This window comes from Cryptotermes secundus, unplaced genomic scaffold (genome assembly GCF_002891405.2).
Source record: "Cryptotermes secundus unplaced genomic scaffold, Csec_1.0 scaffold80, whole genome shotgun sequence".
NCBI lineage: Eukaryota > Metazoa > Arthropoda > Insecta > Blattodea > Kalotermitidae > Cryptotermes > Cryptotermes secundus.
Genome location: NW_019732856.1, coordinates 342,216 through 363,468, shown reverse-complemented (window position 1 = coordinate 363,468; position 21,253 = coordinate 342,216). Strand labels below are relative to the sequence as shown.

Here is a 21,253-nt window from a genome sequence, read left to right as displayed (position 1 = left end):
TAGTACCTGGCAAGTCAGCAACACAAATGCACATAGAGAGCATCCTATATTAGGCGAATCAGTCATTCATTAAACTTACAAACACACTTCATAAAATTCGCTCATATATTTACCTGAATATTTGAGAGAGTTTTCAATTTTTGCTTTAAGCATAATATCTATACTTCTTGCTGGAGATGAAAATTTTGAACAGTAAACACTATGTGTGAAAGATATTATTTACATATGCTTGAGACAACAAAGTAAATACCAATATGAAAACATTATAAGCATAAATTATTAACTTTTTTAAACTGTTATCTTGTTTTATTTTTTTAATTAAAATATTTCACTATAACAAAGATTTGCTGTGTCTGCAATAAAATGAATTTCTTTTATTAATACGGGCATCACAAACTCAGTCTGATGAACACATTTTTCTCAAACAATACATGCTGTGCTGTGTCACACTCGTGCCTTAAAATTCCTGTTGGATTACTGTGAGGCCTGTGGTAGAGAAATACAAAGGGAAAACATAATACCAACAATTAACACAACACAAGTTCAGCTCTGTTTTAGGCAGGAGGAGGCAGTGAAAAATCTGGGAAATATTTTTACTCCCATGTCGTATGAAGGCAGTCTCTGGAATTTGTTTTTTGACAAATCTATTTTTTATACTGGTCATTCCACAAAAAACTGCAAAAACAAAAATCGTCCTTCATTCATGTGATTTTATTTAAACTTAGACCCACTGAGATATACAAAAAAGCATACAGGAGGCATTAGATCCTTGGGCCTTGTATTTTTAAAGTAACTGGGGCCTCAAAGTGGCAAAAAGACACACTTTTGATAGCAAACACTACTATTGATTATGAAGGAGCATACGGTAGCTATGCTACAAGCTGGAAGGTTGTGGGTCCAAGTCCTGATGAGGTCACTGGATTTTTTTCAATTGACCTAATCCTTCCAGCTGCACTATGGCCCTGGGGTTGACTCAGCCTCTAACAGAAATGAGTACCAGGAATTAATTAAATAATTTTCCTGGGGAGTAAAATGCGGCCGGCGTGTAAGGCTGACAACCTTACCCTTCTATGAGCTGACTGTCTAGATAATCTGGGGCCCTCAACGTCTCACAACCCTATGGGCCTTCACGGCCTGTTACAGGAATAGCTTTTTTTTTTTTTTTGAACTATTGCATGTAACAGATTTGATTTTGACATGGTTGAAGTGAGGCCAAAGAAGGATGTTCCATAAATGGCAGGTATGACGGTATTCAAGGCTTCACCCTTTCTGCTGTTACATTTCTCTCTGGTTTCTACTGCCCTAATAAATCAGCCCAAATGGTTGTCAGTAATGAAGGTTATCATCTGGTTATCACTATCAATATTCCTGCAAACAAAATGGTTAGATAACTGGAGAGGGAACGCGGGAAAGCATAACAACACAACAGAGACATGGGGACTGTTGATTTATGGACCTTCTTTCAGTGACCTCAATGTCGCTAATTCCATGGAATAAAATCCTAATAGTTTGTTTATAGCCAAGGCATTCTCCAGATTTGATGGAACCTAAGATTCATAACCACAGCCAGCTATTGGTGCCTATCCAGAGCTTTAATATGTATAAAGCTAAAGGTAAACTTGTCCCTGTGGTTAACTAAGTTCCCTCTAATGAAAATATATGGAGGAGTGGAGATACAGTTATACTCTTCTTAAACTTGGCATTAGATGCTGGTGAGTGGCCAGCTTCATGCTTCACCTGCTTTACACTAGGGATAGAGCTGTAAGTATCAGTTGGACAGGAGGCTGGGTGGGCCTCACAGGCAGTCTTCACACTGTAGAGAAGGGAAAACTCTCTTGCTCCTGATAGGAACCAAACCCTGACAATCTAATCTGTAGTCTGTTGCTATACCTATTGAGCTACAATTGCTAAAGACAGAGTGATTGAAAAGTCACACAACTCATTAGAAACACTATAATAAATGGCTTGAAACTGTTCCAAAAATTTTGAAATACAAATATATGACACACTATTTACTGTGCATCAACTCCAGCCAGACAGAAGCAACTGTCCAGTGGGTGCCGAAGATAAGGGGTTGATTCAAGCTGACAGGAGAATAATGACAAGACACTGTAGCAACTGCACTAGGGTGTTCCCATGGTTTAGCATACAGCATAATGCATGATCATTTGAAGTTTGGGAATGTGTCCATGGTGGGTGCCCAGAGAAGTGAAGGAATGAGAAAAAAATGAACAGAATGGGTCTGTCCTTGCCACATCTCCTATGGCATGCAGATGAAGGAGAACATATGCTTACCAGGATTGTTACTGGGGAAGAATCAGGGATGCATCACTACCAACCCAAATCAAAACATGCTTCAATGCAATGAAAAAATTGCAGTTCACCTTCAACAAAAAAGCTCGAAGTTTACGGCCACCATCAGCTGGAAAGGTTATGCTTACCATGTTTTGGGATTCTCAGGAAGTAATGTTAGCCCATTTTCAGAAGCGTAGTGAAAATGCGAATTCTGCATTGTACTGTGAGGTTCTGTTGAAGCTTCGAGATGCAATTTGCAGAAAATCTCCAGGCCAACTGGCAAGAGTGGCACTGATTCAATATGACAATGCCATACCCCATACAGCCCGAGCAACCCAGGAGAGAATTCTAGAACTATAATGGGAACTTCTTGATCATCTGCCTCACAGCCCAGACTTGGGACCTAGTGACTTCCACGTTTTGGTCCGCTAAAAATCTACATTGGTGGCAAACATTTTGCTGACAATGAAGAGGCTGAAATGGAGATGTGGAAGTGCCTGAGACAACAGTAAAAAAGACTTCTATGCTGTGGGTTTTGACAACTGGTAAAGCGATTGGCTAAGTGTATCAATGTTGGTTGAGAATATGTCATGAAATACATGTTTTTTCAAGGTTTGAATATCACGTTTTACATTTTATATCCATTTGTGACCTATTTACTGACTCTCCCTCATACATATAAAATTTTATGAGCATCAATCATCCTGTATAAAAGGCACAATCATATTTCATAAAACTAGTCAAAAAATAATAATTTAAAGCAAGAGATTAAGTCAAAGATTTAAAAGGTGACAATCAACTGACACTCCACTTGACAATCTGCTTACTAGAGCAGAGCACAATTTACTACAGTAAAACCCCACACAATGAAATCCAGGAAACTCAACATACTGTAGCATGTAGAACCTTTACTAGTCAATGACTGCGAGATAAGCAAATATATCAGAGTCATTACTGGGTAACACACGTCGCAAACAACATGTTCCCATGGAAACCATTTGAGCAACATCTCCACAGCAATGAATCAACACAAAACAATAGAGCTACTGTTGCAAGCGGTGTTTTCTAAGGTGGTTTGTCCTGACAAACTGAAGACTGAGTTCAGTCAGAAGGGAGCCATCATTCAGAGAGGACTTGAGCATGGAAGTTGAGGAATAGCCATTGCTGGAGCCACTACCAGGCAACTACTAGTGAAGACACTGCAGGCTGGAAAAGATTTGTGTGTGCTCTAGTAATTTGTAGAGTGTGGAAATTAGTAAGTTTTATAGTTATTTGTAGTTATGACCTGTAAGTGGTCAATAAATCCAATATCCAATGCAAAATCCCATTGAGAGTCACTGTAACATGTGACAATATTCTTCATATACCACAAGCCACAATTCTCTTCCTATGAGAGTAAAACACCCCATGCAGTTCTTATTAATTTATGGACTACTTACTGATGTCAGAAGCTTAGACTATGTAGCATTGGCTGAAACAACAGTTAATTGATAATGATGTGAATAGAACTGGTTGTGAAATGATTTCATGTACTAGCCTGATTTTCTCTAATGAGACTGAGGAAAACCACAAAAACCTCAGTCAGGATAGTATATGGGCTGAGATTTGAATCCAGGACCTCCAAAACATGAAGCATGAGTGCCTTACTTAACCATAATGCCCCATGCAACTTCATCTGCCAATCATAAGAGGAACACAGTATAACATGTTCTTAATTTAGTGTCACCATTATGAAGTGGGAAACAGAATAAAAGATTTCAGACTCCAGAACTTTTACAGACTAGAATATTAATGCAAAAGCATCTTAACATACAAGGAATGAGTAGAAACAGCACATGCTGCCCAGCTTTTTTTTTTCCAGAGCTTTCACCCATACAATGAATTAACTGTTCTATAAAAAGGAGGAAATTAAATTTGTGCAACGGACAGAAAATAAAATTCTGCAGTGTTATGGACAAAGACAATAAAACAACACATGCAACCAAAAGAACTAATGCACTGCACACCAAATGGAAGTTTTAGAAGAAGACCAACTAGAGCAAAACCCCTATTTAATGTCTCCCATTTTAAGATTTTGCCCCATTTACTGTTCAATTTCTGTGACCCCAAATCAATAATCTCAGTGCTAAGCTACCTCCATTTAAGATTTTTCAGTTTAGTGTTCAAATCCTGTTCGTTGAGGGAACACTTAATGGGGGTTTCAATATACAGGGCAGTTACAATTTACAAATGATGGCAGGAAAGAATTTTAAAGGGCTGTAACAATTGACTGTTATGAAATACAAGAATGGAAAACTCCAAGATGATGACAATTTACCTGCTAATTTAGATGGTACACTTATATACCATATCTGCCCAGAAGGCAAAGTTTGTTGAACTTGTATATAGCACAATTTACACATCACTTTTAAATTCACAGACCAGTTTTCATGGTTCACTTATTAAAAAAGTGGCACAGACTAGACATGCTATTGTTCACCGGGTTCACTTTGATATTAAATACTGAAAACACTGCCTATCATTGATGGCAATCTGTACAGATGAAAGAATTATACTCTCAGTGAATGAATTCCTCCAAAATTTAATTCTAGCAGCGTCAAGTAAAAACTGTTAGCAGTACGTAAGTCCAATACAATTCAGACATTCTAGATGTGAATAAATGTTCACTGTATATTATAAGATTCTGACAAAATGTGATAGATGTACATCCTGACGTAAGCAAGAATAGCTTGGTACAGTGACTGGGCTTCAACTTCCAGAAAGGACAAGATTTTTCTAAATAAATGGAAACCTTGTTCAGTCAATGTAGAAACCTCATTTCTACTCTGAAACACTGCTAAGGCACAACAATGTACACAAATTCATGTAGTACAGGCCTTTCTCCACTAGCTACTATAGATGACTGTACCTCAGTTCAACTGCATATTACTGGCTATTAATGTCTTTTAACTGTGACCATACGAGGACTAGCAACACGTCTGAATTTAATTTCAAATGAAATATGACAGGAATGATCTCTGAGAACACTGTTTTCTACATAATTTTACTATAGTATACCTACATGTAGGTCAGGAAAATCTGTGTTAGTTCTCCTTATCAGCCTTCTGATATTTCTGTTTAAGAATTTAGAATCTAATACTATACACAATTATGAAACTGTATTATACAAAGTATATGTATAATGTATAAAGACTAAAATGAACAAATACTGAATACAGTTTGTGGCTGTAATACTTAATAAAATAGGCAGAGGTTTGTCTAGGCTGAGGACAGGCCTATATGCTTGACTTAAAATACTATTTAAAACAATAAAAATTCTAAGACAAACTAAGTTGCAAATAGAGCATTATTCCTACATTAACGTTTAACCTGACACGATCTAAGGCCATAACTGTGAATCAGAGCTTATGGAAACTGGCAAGAAAGTTGAGATTATCCATCTCCCTTCAGATCTTTAGAATATTCACACAAAACAGAGCAAATCAATACAAGCTAGTACCTTCATTAAACCATAAATATATCTATATTCAGGTAAATATAGCAATTCACTCTTAAATTAAAGGCATGTTCAAAACATCTAATCATACACAGAGTTCACCCTTCTACACTTCCACTTCCACATAAATCCTGAATCCTTATCTCTACATGAAAGTCTCATTCCTTCCACATATGAAGGCATAAAATCCATCAATGGCAGAGTTTCCTGTATACAGTATATCATATTGATGAGAAGTGTCATCTCTCATGGCGTGAATTCTGGCAATTTCATCAGTTTGGCTTTGTCTTGCTCTGACTGGTCCCTGGCTATAAGCAAGGTGTGTCCTAAACCACAGGAGACCTGCAATATGTAAATACCTTCAAGTGCCTTCACTTCCATGGGAGTTGTTGATGACTTGTGCAACTCTCCAAAACCCTAAGAAAGAAACATAAAAACACAGATGAGACCAGAACAAATGTTAAAATTTTCAGTAACTAACTAACGCTATGGTATACAATCTTCTTTGATCAATTAACAGTAATTCAGCTGCTCAAGAAATTCTCTCTTATGGAACCCAAAGTTTCATCACTGTGATTAAAAAGACAGTCACTGGATCCTACCCTGTGTTAGTCCAACTGAGTTCAGCATAATTCACAACCTACACATCTAAAATCCATTTTAATATCATTTCAATTTGTGGGAATGCTGCTGAAGTGGTCTCTTCCTTTGAGGTTTCACATCCACGATTCTGAATGCAATTTCTTGACAGCTGCCTCTATTAGGATTTCACATGTTCACTGTTCCTATTGGTCAACCCTCCTAAACAATCTTTCCACATCAAAATTTGGCTCATGAAGGCAGCAGCTACCTCCATAATATTGGTAACTGTCTACCAAATAACACGGTTTCATGATCCAGAAGATCACAATCTTCAATGCTACTGTTCCTCAATATTCATATTTTAGGCTTTCATGGCATCTTTTAACTAATGTTATTTCCAGACTTGAGTGTTGACAGTGTTCTGATGAGCTGATCTGCCCTTCTGGGGATCCTGGCTGTCTCCATCTTTGCAGTAATTAAACTCAAGCTTGGTGCCAATACTTACAGGTCTGAGGTATATAGAAGTTGGAAATTCTGATGGGTAAATAAGGTGTAACCAGGGAAGATCACAATCTACATTCCTTTTCAAGGCAAAATTTTTACAGGGAGGTAATAAGACAGGTGGAAGAGACTGACATTCAAATCATCAAGATAATTTTAGTCAATCTAATGGTTTAATATTTGCACAACCTTCTCTCTGTTGCTTCACTGTCTGTCATATTGCCTCCCAGGCCAGACTAAGCTGGTAACATCAATGTATGATGAAGCTATAGCCTAATGTAGTTAATCTCAGTAACAACAAGAATGATTCTGCTGTTGGGCATTGTGAAGCCAGGCATGCCCTGCGTACAGTAAAGTAACAAAGGAGGAACCAGGGTAGCTCACTTGGTATAGTGACAGGCTATGGGCTGGACAGTTGGGGTTCAATTCCTGGCAAAAGCAAGAGAATTTTCTCTTCTCCAGTGTCCAGACAGGCTCTGGGGCACATTCATCCTCCTATCATATGGGACCTAGGGGCTCTTTCCTTTGAGGTAAAGCAGCTGAGGTGTGTGGCTGACCACTACCCCTAATGCCAAGGTGAAGAATATTGGATCCATCCATTCCCCCTATATGTCTTCATGGCATAGTGCTTACTTAATTAAGCACATGGACAACTTTACCTTTTACTTTACCAGGCAGAAAGGCTTGATCACCATGCCTATACTATGCACAGGAGGTTTCATTACTCTCTTGATTCCAGATGGACTGCCTGGCAGAGAGCATAGAACAGTATCAGGCAGTTCCAGAATCAGCAGCTAACACTTTTGGGAGACAGATTCAATGTTCAGCTGAATGCCTGCAAGCAATATCTGCTGCCTGGTGGCTGTGAGATCTGTATGGTCTGGTTTCCAACAAAAAGTGGTCACATGTCCTTTCACAGAAAGGGAGTGATGTCTAGTGCACCTCTTCAGAAGCACAGAGTTTCACACATTCCTTCCATTAATGATCTGTGTAGAGCTCAGTGAGTCTGAACAGACCAGACTGTACCCTGATTCTACAGCTCTGAAAAGGCCAAAAATTCAGTAGTAAATACTGTACTATAAGAGTGAAATTAAATAGACGCAGCATCTATTTGGAATATAAGTGTAACCAGGTAATCAATTCTTACATTTGTGTAGATGGTTATGTGATCTGGTTAATATTAAAAAGCACCAAATAGTGTGGGATAAAAGCAAGCAAAACATACACTTTCAGGCACTGAGCAGGATGGGATTGGGAACATTTCTGAAGCAGTAATCTCTGGATGCTATGCAGTTAATTCAGCAGCTCCTGATATCAGCTATCTGCTCAACAAGAGCACCTGCCATTGACAGCATATCACAGCAGACTGAACAGTGACAGATTGTGTACTGAAGCACAGGCGGCATATTCAGGTTGGGTTTGTAACTTTGCCATAGGGGAAGAAGTTTCCTCTGATCATTAGAGGGGCTACCTGATTCTGCATATGAACTGCCAAACTGCTTGTCCAGAACATCCCACTTGCAACATGGATCCGAGTGTTGTTCATGGGATTGATGATGGACACACTTTCTGATGCAGAACCATGTAAAAAAACACTCAAGTCAATTTGTGAATGAATACAGAAGAAAAGTGACAGACCTATGTTCCCACTCTTGACACTCCAGTTAAAATTTCTGAAATATGAAGGGGTCTATTGAATAAGGTTCCCAGGTCAGGCATGAATCCACTAGGCCTTAAAAATTTCACCAGTTAAATAAACGAATATTCACTGCCCCCCATTCTGAGACCAGAGTGGGAATGAAACATTTCATCCAGGACAAATGCAGGAAAACATACTGTCCTGGATTCAGGGAACGTAAATCAATTCTTCAGAGACCAGGACCATTCCAAGTTAATTGAAATTTTCTGTTTATACCCTGTAATTAGCCAGGACTGTGGATGACAGTATATCACAGTTATTCAAGTACAGGGATGACTGTAATGGCTGAGGGACATCAGTTATGCAAGTTACAGCAACTTGCATAAAAGCATGTCAAATCTTCTCTGATAATAGATGGTCAATGGTAAAGCGATGATGGCAAATATACACTGTAGGTGTAACAAAAGACCCCTCATTTCCACTATCCATATAAGCCTACAATTTGTCAAAATTTCAAGTGGCTTGAGCATACATGTCATCAGACACAGAAGTCCATCTAGCTCAGAAATTGGAATTACAATTTCATCTCATTATTACATCACTTTTGGAGAAGTGTACCTAGAGGCAGAGTCACACACCTTTGGCAACTGTGACTTTCTAAACCTAAACAGGTACAAACTACAAACCACATATGGAACCCCTTTCCACACTTTCAGACTCAGAGGGACTTTGCATGATAATGTGCTGTCCACACCAATCTGTAAGACCCAACTACCATCACTATGTAACATAACCAATTAACTGGCAGATTATGTTAAAGTAGATGGACTCTACAAAAGTATACATAACATGAACTCAGGCTGCTGTCCTAGATGCTGCAGACAGAGGATGAGGATAAATCAACCTTCAATTCTTTCTCCTTGGACCATCACAAGTTAGAATTCTGACCAAAAATAATGAGACAGAACTTTATCTAATACCTCCAGATATGGTTAGTGTTGTCTTTATGGCTTTCACTGACCTAGGAAAGGGTACTGAATCAATTTGTGAGATGCAGAATCCATAGCACACCTCAAGGATAGGATGCTGATTAGAATGACGGTCGGCAAAGAGAACATACAATTTAACATGAGCTCTGAAACAAAGGAGAGGGAACCTGGCATTCCTCACATTCCAAAGTTCTGTTTTTGCTAGAGGCACAGATGCCAATTTTTGGGCAGAAAATTCAGCACACAGATTTGACATAGGATTGAATTCAGAACCTTCTGAATGAAGTCCCATAACCTTACCCTGATACTAGCAAGTCCCCTGGTGGTTAGTAGTTCCTACATTATCATATAAATGTCTGTTATAATAATTACTGCAATTGGCATACCAGTTCACCATATGTAGGGCTAGGTCCCCAAGCAATAACACTGTCATCAGCTGCCATCACAATGCTGGTGAATCCACAGCCCACGCTGCGAACTGCCCATCCTGTCAAGTCCTGGATAGGTTTGGGATACATGTTGGCCTCACCAGTACGTTTGGTCTGACCAAACAAGTACACAGCACCTGGAACGTAACAACACCACCCCAAATATTTGATTCAACTGCAGACATTATGTGGCACTCATTAAAACTGAAAGAACAGTGGAGATGGATTAAGAAGCTGTCAAGGTCCTTTTAAACCTGCTATTATGACATTACTCTGGAATAAGTGGAAACATACATGTTATTCCGCAGTTTCAAAGTATTTGACTTTGACTTACCTAGTTCATTGATGGCAAGGCTGAATGAACTACCACAATGGACAGACTTGACTCCACGTGACTGAGTGTCAAAGAATTTTATCAGTCGTGGAATCATCTCATCCTTCTGTTCTGCATGACCAAGGCGACCAAGACCTCCCCAACCCCATGAAAATACTCTCTTGTGTGAGTCTACTGCAACCTAGTGATAAACATGGAAATAAAAAAAAATTGTAAGTTTGAGAATTACATTTGTAGTTACCTCAGAGTTCTTTTCACTGACTTAATTCTTGCACCTCTTCTGAGCATACAGAGTAAGTGTGAAAATGATGCAAGCATTTCCTAATGAGTTCAACCAATGTTTCCCAAACTGTATTCTCTGAAATCACTGCAGTCTGCATAATGAGATGGAGGGATATATGAGAAATGATCTATGCCAGCAGTTTCTTGTGGTTTCCCCTCTAAAGTACCAAAACAGCATTTTGAAACAAAAACACTTATCAGAGTAGTCTAGCATAGATTGTATAATTAGAATGTACAGAACATTTCAGACAATGCCAAGTGTGATATAATCTCTACTTGAATTCAGTATTTTCTCCTTCATATAAGTCATCTCTTCATACAAGGTTTGACCGGAAAGTAATGCAATTAAGTTTGTAAAACAATTTATTCAAGATATCATTACAAAAGTTTAAAATTCTTCAAACTACTCCCCTTAGGCATCCACATAATTTTGCCGGCGACTTTTCCATGCATGCTACGCATCCTAGAAGGCCTTGACAGGGGCCTCGTTTAGAGCCTTTGTCACGGTGGTTTGGATCACTTCAATGGTTCCAAAATGGGTTCCTTTCAGGGTGGTCTTGATCCCCGGGAACAAGAAGTCTGCGATCACTCGCGATCGTCACTCGGTTGTTCTTGTGATTGTCAGTCAACAATTTGGGGACCAACTTGGCACACACTTTCCACATGTGCAAATTCTCAGTAACGATGTCGTTCAAAGTGGTTTTCGGAATACTGAGATTCTCTGCTTTCATCCGAATACTCATTTGACGATTGGCATTTAAAAGATCATGAACATGGGACACATTTTTGTCACTCTTGCTGGTTGACGGTCATCCAGAGGGGGGGGGGGGTCATCCTCCACCTCTTCCTGGCCATTTTTAAACAACTTCAACCATCTGGTGACTTGAGAATAGGACAGAGCAGAGTCCCCGTAGGCTTCCTGAATCATTTGGTGGGTGTCGGTGAGGCTTTTGTTCAGTTTAGCACAGAACTTGATTGCGTAATGTTGTTTGGTAGTTTTCTCCATTGCGCGTCGTGACACAGGCATTAAGAGGAGGTTCATGGAAACAGTGATCCTGACGCCCCGAGAGCGTAGAGCAGATTGAGCTTGGAAGCACTGTGAAGCTAAGAGTCCTTCCCCCCTTCCCAACTGGTCCGAACACGCTCCGACCAGAAACAGTGGCGGGAAAAACAAATTGCATTACTTTCCGGACAAACCCTGTATATCTAGCGCCAAGGTCAAGAATGGTGGAGCTATACCTCCACTGCCCTATGTGTCTTCATCGTATGGCACTTAATTAATTAAAGGCCATGGATAACATTATCTTTTTTATATCTCATATCTTTAGCTTTCAGATAGTGGCATGTCACTAAGAACTGTCTGGAGATCACAAGTAGATCTACAGGGCAATTTGACATACATACATACATAGTGAATACTGATATACTGGATTCATAGTGAACAGTATAATTGTTCATCATTAATAGGTATTAATGAGTCAGAATTTTGGACCCCATCTGCAGAAAACAAAAAATATAAGTTTGCTCTCCCAAGTGTGTGATTTCCTTGTTGAAATAAATTCTGTTCTCAATGGAAGCATCTGCAGTGCAACTGCAGAGCACCTACATAACTTGGACTCCAATCCTCTAGAACAGGGGTCGGCAAACTCCGGCCCGCCGCTGCTTTTTCTGCGGCCCGCGCCCTAAGAATAGATTTTACATTTCCAAACTCTTAAAAATGTCAAAGTGGGATAATATTTCATGAAACAAGATAATTATTATAATATGAGTTTAATATTTCTGCGTCTATGAAGCTTTATTTATAGGAAGAAACCTACGTTTTTTCGAACATATTGTCTATGGATGATTACGCACTCCAACGGCCGACCTTGAGTTGAGGAGTTGCGAGAATTGCCGTGTGTGGCGCTCCTATAGCTTCCCATTCACACGTTCCTTTGTGGCCCCAGCTGTGATGATACGCAGTGTTACGAATGCCATGTGTATCGCTGTTCTGTGTCGTTTTAATACCAGTGGATATCCGTCATGTCGCTGTCGAAACCACAAAAGAAGAGAAAAGCAGACTTGGAATGTCGTGCTTATAAGGCAGAGTGGAGTGAGAATTATTTTGTTACTGAATTAGATGGCAAAGCATTGTGTTTATTGTGCAGTGATACTATAGCTGTACTAAAAGAGTACAATATACGTCGGCATTACCAGACTAAGCATTCGGCACAGTATTCCCAACTCACAGGGAAGGAACGATCACAAAAATTAGAAACGTTGAAATGGACTATTTCATTACAACGCAGTTTCTTCACGAAAATAAAAAATGAAAATAAGGCTGCAAGTAAAGTAAGTCTACGAGTAGCTCATTTGTTAGCCAAGGAAGGAAAACCCTTTACTGATGGTGAGTTAATTAAATCATGTTTGATTGTAGCAGTTGAAGAAATGTGTCCAGAGAAAATGGATTTATTTAATAATATCAGCCTTTCCACGAGAACAGTTGCCCGAAGAGTTGAGAACATTGGTAGCAACATAACTAACCAATTAATTAACAAGGCAAATGATTTCGAGTGGTTTTCCTTAGCTCTTGATGAGTCGACAGACATTACAGATACTGCTCAATTGCTGCTGTTTATTCGAGGAGTCAATGCTGACTTTGAAGTGACTGAAGAATTAGCTTCTATGAATAGTCTGCGTGGAACAACTACAGGCGAAGACATTTTCAAGGAAGTTGAGGAAATGTTAACGAAGTACAATCTGAAGTGGAATCAGCTAAAATGTGTGACAACTGATGGTGGTAAAAATATGTCTGGAACAGGTAAAGGCTTAGTTGGAAGCATTTACACAGCTTGTGAAAATGCAAGGTGTACAAGGCCTATGGTTATTCATTGTATCATTCACCAGCATGTACTTTGTGGCAAATATCTTAATCTGTCGTGTGTTTTAGAACCAGTCGTGTCAACGGTGAACTTCATTCGTTCTCGTGGGCTGAACCATCGTCAGTTCCGTGATTTTCTGTCAGAAGTGGAAGCCGAATATCCTGACTTACCCTACCACACAGCAGTTCGATGGCTCAGCAGTGGTAAAGTTTTATTAAGATTTTTTGAACTCAGAGCAGAGATTGAAATTTTTCTCAATGAGAAAAAACGCCCTCAACCACTATTATCGAACACTGAATGGCTTTGGAAATTAGCTTTTGCTGCTGATATCATGGGATTTCTTAATGGATTCAACTTGAAGCTACAAGGCAAAACAGTGCTAATATGTGAAACTTATACTGCGGTAAAATCATTTCGACGACAACTGGCTTTGATTGAGTCACAAATCATGTCAAGCTGTTTCGTGCATTTCCCATGCTGTCAAACATTAAAAGAAGAAGTGGATTCCCCATTCCCGCACGAATTTGCAGGTGATATATTTTCTGAGCTCAAAAAACAGTTCCAGCAACGTTTTTCGGATCTTGATGCAAGTGCAGAAGACATTTCCAGATTTGAAAATCCATTTAACTGTACAATTGAGGAACTTCCACCTAACCTTCAATTGGAAGTGATTAATCTGCAGTGTGATAACATGCTAAAAGGCAAATTCCAAGAGAACAATCTAACAGAATTCTATAAGTGTCTTCCAAGTGATGAATATGGTGAATTAAGATCATACGCTCAAGGTTTGATCTCTGTATTTGGTAGTACCTACCTGTGTGAAAAGACATCTTCAAAGATAAAATATGTAAAATCTCAATACAGGTCAGCATTAACAGACGAACATTTGCAATCAATTATGATGATAGGGAGTACTAACTTTGACCCCCAATTTGAAGAAATGTTATCTAAAAAAAACAATTTCATTCATCCCATTAGTAGCCTAAAGCTGTGTTTCAAACAATGATTGTAGTTCCTTTTGTATTTTTATTATGTTACATTTTCACCAGTAAATTTGTAAAAACTTGTTTTTTAACCTGTTATTTTAACTGTACCGACCTTTAAAGATCCTCGAGTTTGCCTCTTGGCCCTCCGAGTGTAATGTATTTTATATTTGGCCCTTTACGAAAAATCTTTGCCGACCCCTGCTCTAGAACAGTGGTATTCAACCTTTTTTATATGCATAACCCCAGAAATAATTTCTCTTCAACTTGTACCCCCAAAGTAGATGGTTTATAATTCAAGTTAGGCAGTCTATAATCCACATCTGAAGCCAATAAATTACATCGAAAGTAATGTATTAAATAATAAGTTTCAAATGAGGATAAAGCTATTAAATACCAAATATATTATTGCCTATTACATAAATATTAATAAAGGAACAAAGGTATTTTAGCAGAGCAAATTTAAACGATTAAATAATTCATCAGTTATTAATGTGATTCTGAACTGGAAGGTCACAGGTCTGAGTCCCAATGAGGTTGACTTTTTCAATTTACCTAATTCTTCCAGCCACACTATGACCCTGGGGTCAAGTCAGCCTCTTAACAGAAATGAGTACCAGGAATCTTCCTGGGGGTAAAGGGCGGCTGGCATGCAAGGCCAACAACCTGAGAGCCATCTGTGAGCCGACTGTCTAGAAGATGTGGGAGCCTCAACTTCTCACAACCCTATGGGCCTCCATGGCCTGCTACAGGGATTACCTTTTTTTTTTGTCTTTTACATATGAATGTCATGATAAGGCTGAAGGCACAGATTATATGGATGAAAACAACAGTTTTCCAGTACTGACTTATAAATTATGCAAACTCGATTATGCATGACACTTTTAATCAGAATATTAAGTACTAGGAGATTGTACCTCTTTCTCTTCCAACTTGAGAGGGGGGAGGGAGGGAGAAAGAGAAAAAGAGAGCGAGATCAATCTCCCAAATGTGAAGACACCAGTCTTAACACTCAGTGAAATAAAAACCTCAAATCTTATACAATAATCTATTACTTATTTACTCAGTACACTACAGTACGCTTCATAAAGATAATATTATAATACTAATTGGTACTTAGGCATTAACGGGTAACCCATGTACCTTCAGAATTTATTATTACGTTGTCCAATACATTAGAGCTGCCAACCTCATAAGTTTACTTGTGAAGAGGAGCTCAAAGCCTAAGCTTAGAATCTGACTCCAACACCATGCCCACAGGGCTGGACTTTTTGTTTTGTTTTTAAAATGTTAGGCCTCTACTTCCATTTTGAAAAGGTTAGGCTTTGGTTTTGTTTCTAAAGAAAATATCTGAAAATCTTCTAAGGTTAAATTTTGGGTTTGTTTTGACAAATTTCTATAGCTAGCAGTACTAACATGGCAGACAAAATGGCCATAAAGTTTTACAGTCACATGGGCCATCTGTTAACACTAGTACCCAGGGCTTGAGGTGGGGCGGTATGCAGCGGGATGGCATCCCGGTTCCTTTCTAAATGGCTTAAAAGTATCCCATTACTCCTTTGGCAGTAAATGCATTGTACAATACCTTTTTTGTTAAAAGGGGAAAACCATCCCGGTTCTATTTTCATTCCACCTCAAGCACTGCTAGTACCTATTAAGTTTCCTAAAAAAAAACATTCATAAAGCATCAGAAGTCTCACTGTTGTATTCATATATAATATTAGAGCAAAAAGAACAGAAGGGAAACAAAAATATAAGGAGTAAAATGTAATGGTGAAAATTAAACAACATATATGCCACAGAAGGTCAACAGCTGTTTGTTGTAATGCGAAAATTATGGGATATGTGGACATTTAATACAACCTGCGTGCTTCTCATCTTGGCTGCTAGTTCTGCATATCTGGTATATTATCAATCACTATGAACATAACAATAGTACTACTCACTGTGTGGTTCGATCCACAGGAGAAATCTATAATCTCCACCACCTCCACAGGGGTGATATGACCATCTTTTGCCTTCTCAATGTAGAATACAATGCGTTTTGGAGCTGTTTCACAGTGAAAACCAAGTTTATTGCATGTAACAAAGTACTTCCCGTCTGTATTGTGACCTGAAAAGATAAAAATGGTTAATGATACCACACAATTTAAGCAAACATCTTGACTGGCATACTCACCATCTTCTGCAAGAAAAAATAAACAAACAGAAACTTCAAAATAACGTCCATAAATGACCCCTTAACTGCAACAAAGACTCCATGATTTTAGTGCGCAAGTGAACTATACTGACCCAGCGACCACCACTTGTCCGTGAAATTTAGTGTCAAATTTTGCGGATAGAGGGTGTCGCGTGGTCAGTGCAACGAATCCTCATGGCTGTTAATTTCGGTTTTCTACACCAAAGCCGCTATTTCCTTCAAATAGCTCCTCAATTATCATCACGAGGCTGAGTGGACTTCGTTCCAGACCCACTTCTCAGAAAAAATCTGGTTGTGCCGGGAATAGAACCTGGACCTCTGGATCTGTAGCCAGGAATGCGGACCACTAGATCACAGAGGCAGTCACTGCAACAAAGAACCCCTTCAAAAACACATATAAAAATGCTACAGCAATGGTGAATTGCAGGGGACCATCAAGTGCAACATGTTGCTGAATTTCAAGGACCTTACTACTCTACTCAGTCATGTATTATGAAATGTAATGACTCAAGATGTCTCTTATAAGGATATATAATGATATGTATGGGACCAACCTCCTATAAGAGGGTCCATATCCAATAAAGCAGATACTTTTAAAGAAGTTTTCCAAGGGTTTGAGAAATACAGACTTCTTAAATGGAAATATCTTAAGATGGTAGGTCTCAAAATGTTTACAAAATTAGTTATATTCCTTGCAGAAAATTAAAGGACTAATATTATATTTCAGCACCCTAATGCTAAATTGTTAATGGAAAAAGCATTATATTTTTACATGGAGTAGGCCGCTATAAACATTTGAAATGGTCGCGCCATAGCTCAAGCAGTTAGTCGCTGGCTTCCCATCATGGCGGCCCGGATTCAATTCTGGGTCTGGTCAAGTGGGATTTGTGGTGCACAAAGTGGCGCTGGGGCAGCTTTTCTCCGAGTACTTCGGTTTCCCCTGCCAATCTTCATTCCACCAATTGCTCCACAATCACCCTCACCTATCATCTGGGGCTGGTACAACAGGCCAGAAGTGGCTGCAGTACAAGGGACTTAGTCCCACCACACTAGCAAGAAAAAAAAAACATTTGAAATACAAAGGCTTACAAATATACATTAGATGTCTCTATCAGAGTTAAGTAGAACAGTCTATTCTGAAATGTCATTGTCTTAGATCACTGCTATGCATTTATTGTCTATCATCAGAGTACTCCTAAATAATGATGACTCCTGAGGGACCTTCCTGGTCTCTCCCCAGTTGGAATATCAATACCATGGAATATTACACACATGCATGCACACATGGCAATACAGTTACGAGTCCAGAACAATTTACAAGAAGATCAGCCTCACCAATTAAGGAATTACCTGGGGGAGAATCTGCAACTGATTCTATACATTGCATACAGTTGTGTGGCCATGTAGCAGTGATGCTGACCATATTATTTCTTAACAGTCCTGACAGAGAGGTTCAAATTTTTCAAAGGATACATGCTACATAGCACAAAACTGAAGAAAGCCATTTCCCTGTGGTGACTGAAGTCACATGGACTGACTTGGCAAAAGAGGTTTGTACATGTTAATCCTCAAAAACAGTAACCCAAAATTATACAATTATACAGTTTCTGTAACTCTGATCACAAAACTTTCGCTTTTCCTGTGATTAGGGCAATGTTAGCTTTTGAATAAATGGCTATACATCTTCATTCAAGCTTCTATTCATTCATACCTTCAAAAGTGGAATATGCTTACAGAATTCTAAAAACAGATGAGATAGTTTTGTGTAAAGTTCTCCCAACAAACCAAGCTCTTTGCTCCACAGTCCCCACAATGTGAGGGAGTCCTGCACCAGCAAGTCCTGCATACTTCCAAGGCATGATGACTTACCAAGCTGTCCATATTCAGGCAACCCAAATGAATGCAATGCACCCTTGCAGTCAAGGATCATACTGAACTCTGCCCCACAGCCCAGTTTCACTATTGGAGGACCTTTGTAGCTGATCTGGGCATAGAGAAACCATGTCAGTCAAGATGACAGCTATACACAACCCAGTAAAATATCTAAAACAAATTACATTTCTTAAAACTGAGACCAGCCATCTACCCATACCCTTATATCCTGAGCCACGTGAAACCACTTCACCTCCCATGTTTCATATTTCAAAGATCCATTTCAATTTCAATATCTGCCCTCAAACTTGGTCCTTCATGTAATCTTTTCATTTTATTCTCCTACATAACATGGAGTGGTAAACTGATAAACTTTATCTCCATCCACCTTCTTACCTGCAGGCAACATGATGCTGAACCTCACATGAATTCTGAATAGTTACCAACCTGAGGCTGAATCCCAGTAACAGCATCTTCATAACTGTACCCAAAATAGCCCTGGAGTCCACCAAGTCTCATGTATAATAGGCTCTTGATGTCTCTTCACAAAGAGTGAAACTGACAATTCACCTATGCATCTCCCTGAATCTCCACACTATAACTTTTAAGTTTTGTAACATTTAAAATTAATTAACAAACCAATCACCTCACTGACACAGTCTTTTTGAGAAACTAACAGTCACTCAGATATTCAAAGACCCCCCCGCCCCATTTATGGAACCCAAAGGTTCACTGCTGTGTCCACAAGAGCTCACAGCTGGACCCTATCCTTAGTCATCAATCCAGTCAACACACCTCTGCTCCAGTTTTTTTAAGAATTATTTTACTATATTCTATCATCAACACCTAGTCTTCTGAGAACTATCTTCTCTTGAGGCTGCTGAAAATTCACATACATTTCCGACCTCTCCCTTGCCTGCAACACCCAATGCCCATATCACATAACTGACATGATCATCATCATTATGTTTTGTAGAGTATTCATATTATGAATCTCCATTTATTCAATTTTCTCTAACCACCTGACACTTCCACCCTCTTAAGATTTTGTTCTTGAATACCCTAAATTTATGTTCTTCCTTTTGTGGGACAGACCAAGTTTCACACCAATACAAAACTATAGGTAAAATGATAGCATTGTATAATTTTATCACTATGTTTTTGGACAGCAGATGAGAAGACAAAAGAATTTAGAACTGGATAGTTGCAAGTAGTCCATAAACTTAATCTGCTCTTAACTTCCTCATAAATACCATCTGTTACTGTCATTCCTAATATTCAATCTTTGCCACATTTTCATAGAATTTATGAGAGATCTTTCATTTTGTCCTGTATTCTGATGATAAGACATGAATATACACTTAGTCTTCTCTTTGTTCACTTCTAGACCAGCCTCCTTAATAGTGTCTAATAGAACTCCTGTACTCTTCTTTGTGGTATTTTTGTTTTTGCCCATATAAATTAAAATCATCAGCATAGACTAGAAGTTGATGCATCCATATTTAATATTTGAAGTCTCGAACAACATCTGACTTTTCTTTACAGTACTGGTTTCTAAAATTCCTGAGCTGGCAATGGCTCTTCTGCATTACAAAGCAAGTACTAAAAACAAAGCACACTCACCGCAGTAGCAGTAAGTATGGTTGGGTTCTGGTTCCCGACACCACACTGCCCAAATTTGTTGTCTCCACATCCAAACACAACACCAAGATCTGTACAACAAAAACACAGCCAAAGTTCTGCATATGCCTGTCACTACACTCAGAGCTGAAAGAAAAATTATTGGAATACTTGATTACACATTCGTGTGACTTTAGGTATAGGATGAGGTCTAAAGAGGGGAAAACAACCTGCTGCTATATCATCAATCAGAAGTGTGTGGATAATTAGTATAGATCAGCATTCATTAAAGGAAAACTATGGTAAAGGGCAACTTGTCCCTGTGCTTAACTACTTAAGCACTATGCCATGAAGATGTGTGGGGGAGTGCATTCATAGTTACGTGTATTCTTGACCTCGGCACTAGTCAGAGATGAGTGGTCAGCTTCATACCCTGGGCAAAGACTGCCCTGGTACCCAATGGATACGAAGCTGGGTGGACCCCAGAACTGGTCGGGATGAAGTGGAAAGAGGAGAAAAATCTTTCCCCTACCCAGACAAGAAACTCCTACCCCTCAGCCATCCAGCCTATAGCCAGTCACCATACTGACTGTGCCATTCTTGCTCATTACTGGAGGGAAACGAGCAGTATGTAATATGGATTCTAATAGCAGTGATGCATGTGACTGTTTTCTCCAGCTCCACACAGTGACACATTATCTAAAACACATACCCAAGTTCTCAACTGAGCTGACAGGTAGGTACTAATTCTTTATTATTTTAGTTTCATGCCTGTCCTCTTTTTCATTCCTGTGGACTGTACAATGAAAAAAAAGCTACCCCTCTAACAGGCCATGAAGGCCCATAGGGTTGTGAGATGTCAAGGCTTCCGCATTTTCCAGACAACTGGCTCATAGATGGCGGTGAGGCTGTAAGCTTCATGAACTGGTTCTGCCCTTTACCCCCCAGGTAGATTCCTGGTACTCACTGCTGTTAGAGGCTGAGTTAACCCCAGGGCCATAGTGTGGCTGGAAGAATTAGGTCAACTGAAAAAATCCTATGACCTCACTGGGACACGAACCCGCCACCTTCCGGCTTGTAGCATAGTGCCTCAACCAACTATGCTACTGTGTGCCCCCCCTGTAAGCGAATTGTTTTAATACTAAATTAAAAAAAAAAAAAAAATTAAATG

The 21,253-nt window shown here is 39.2% G+C and overlaps 1 protein-coding gene across 2 annotated transcripts in view; it reads right to left on the bottom strand.

Moving 5' to 3' along the window:
* Nucleotides 1–1,126: 1,126 nt before the first annotated feature.
* The window catches only part of LOC111867744 (protein RCC2), a 29,665-nt gene continuing 9,538 nt past the window's right edge, over nucleotides 1,127–21,253 (bottom strand). Inside the window, exons 5-10 of one of the 2 annotated variants that reach the window (XM_023857864.2) lie at nucleotides 20,086–20,174; nucleotides 18,460–18,574; nucleotides 16,337–16,503; nucleotides 10,265–10,445; nucleotides 9,889–10,067; nucleotides 1,127–6,208 (exon numbers count right to left, since the gene is read on the bottom strand). In XM_023857864.2, coding sequence (XP_023713632.1) covers nucleotides 6,038–6,208; nucleotides 9,889–10,067; nucleotides 10,265–10,445; nucleotides 16,337–16,503; nucleotides 18,460–18,574; nucleotides 20,086–20,174 — 902 coding nt within the window. In that variant the 3' untranslated portion in view covers nucleotides 1,127–6,037. Of the gene's footprint in view, nucleotides 6,209–8,325; nucleotides 8,444–9,888; nucleotides 10,068–10,264; nucleotides 10,446–16,336; nucleotides 16,504–18,459; nucleotides 18,575–20,085; nucleotides 20,175–21,253 lie in introns of those variants that run through there. The other variant, XM_023857865.2, reaches the window with a different exon arrangement.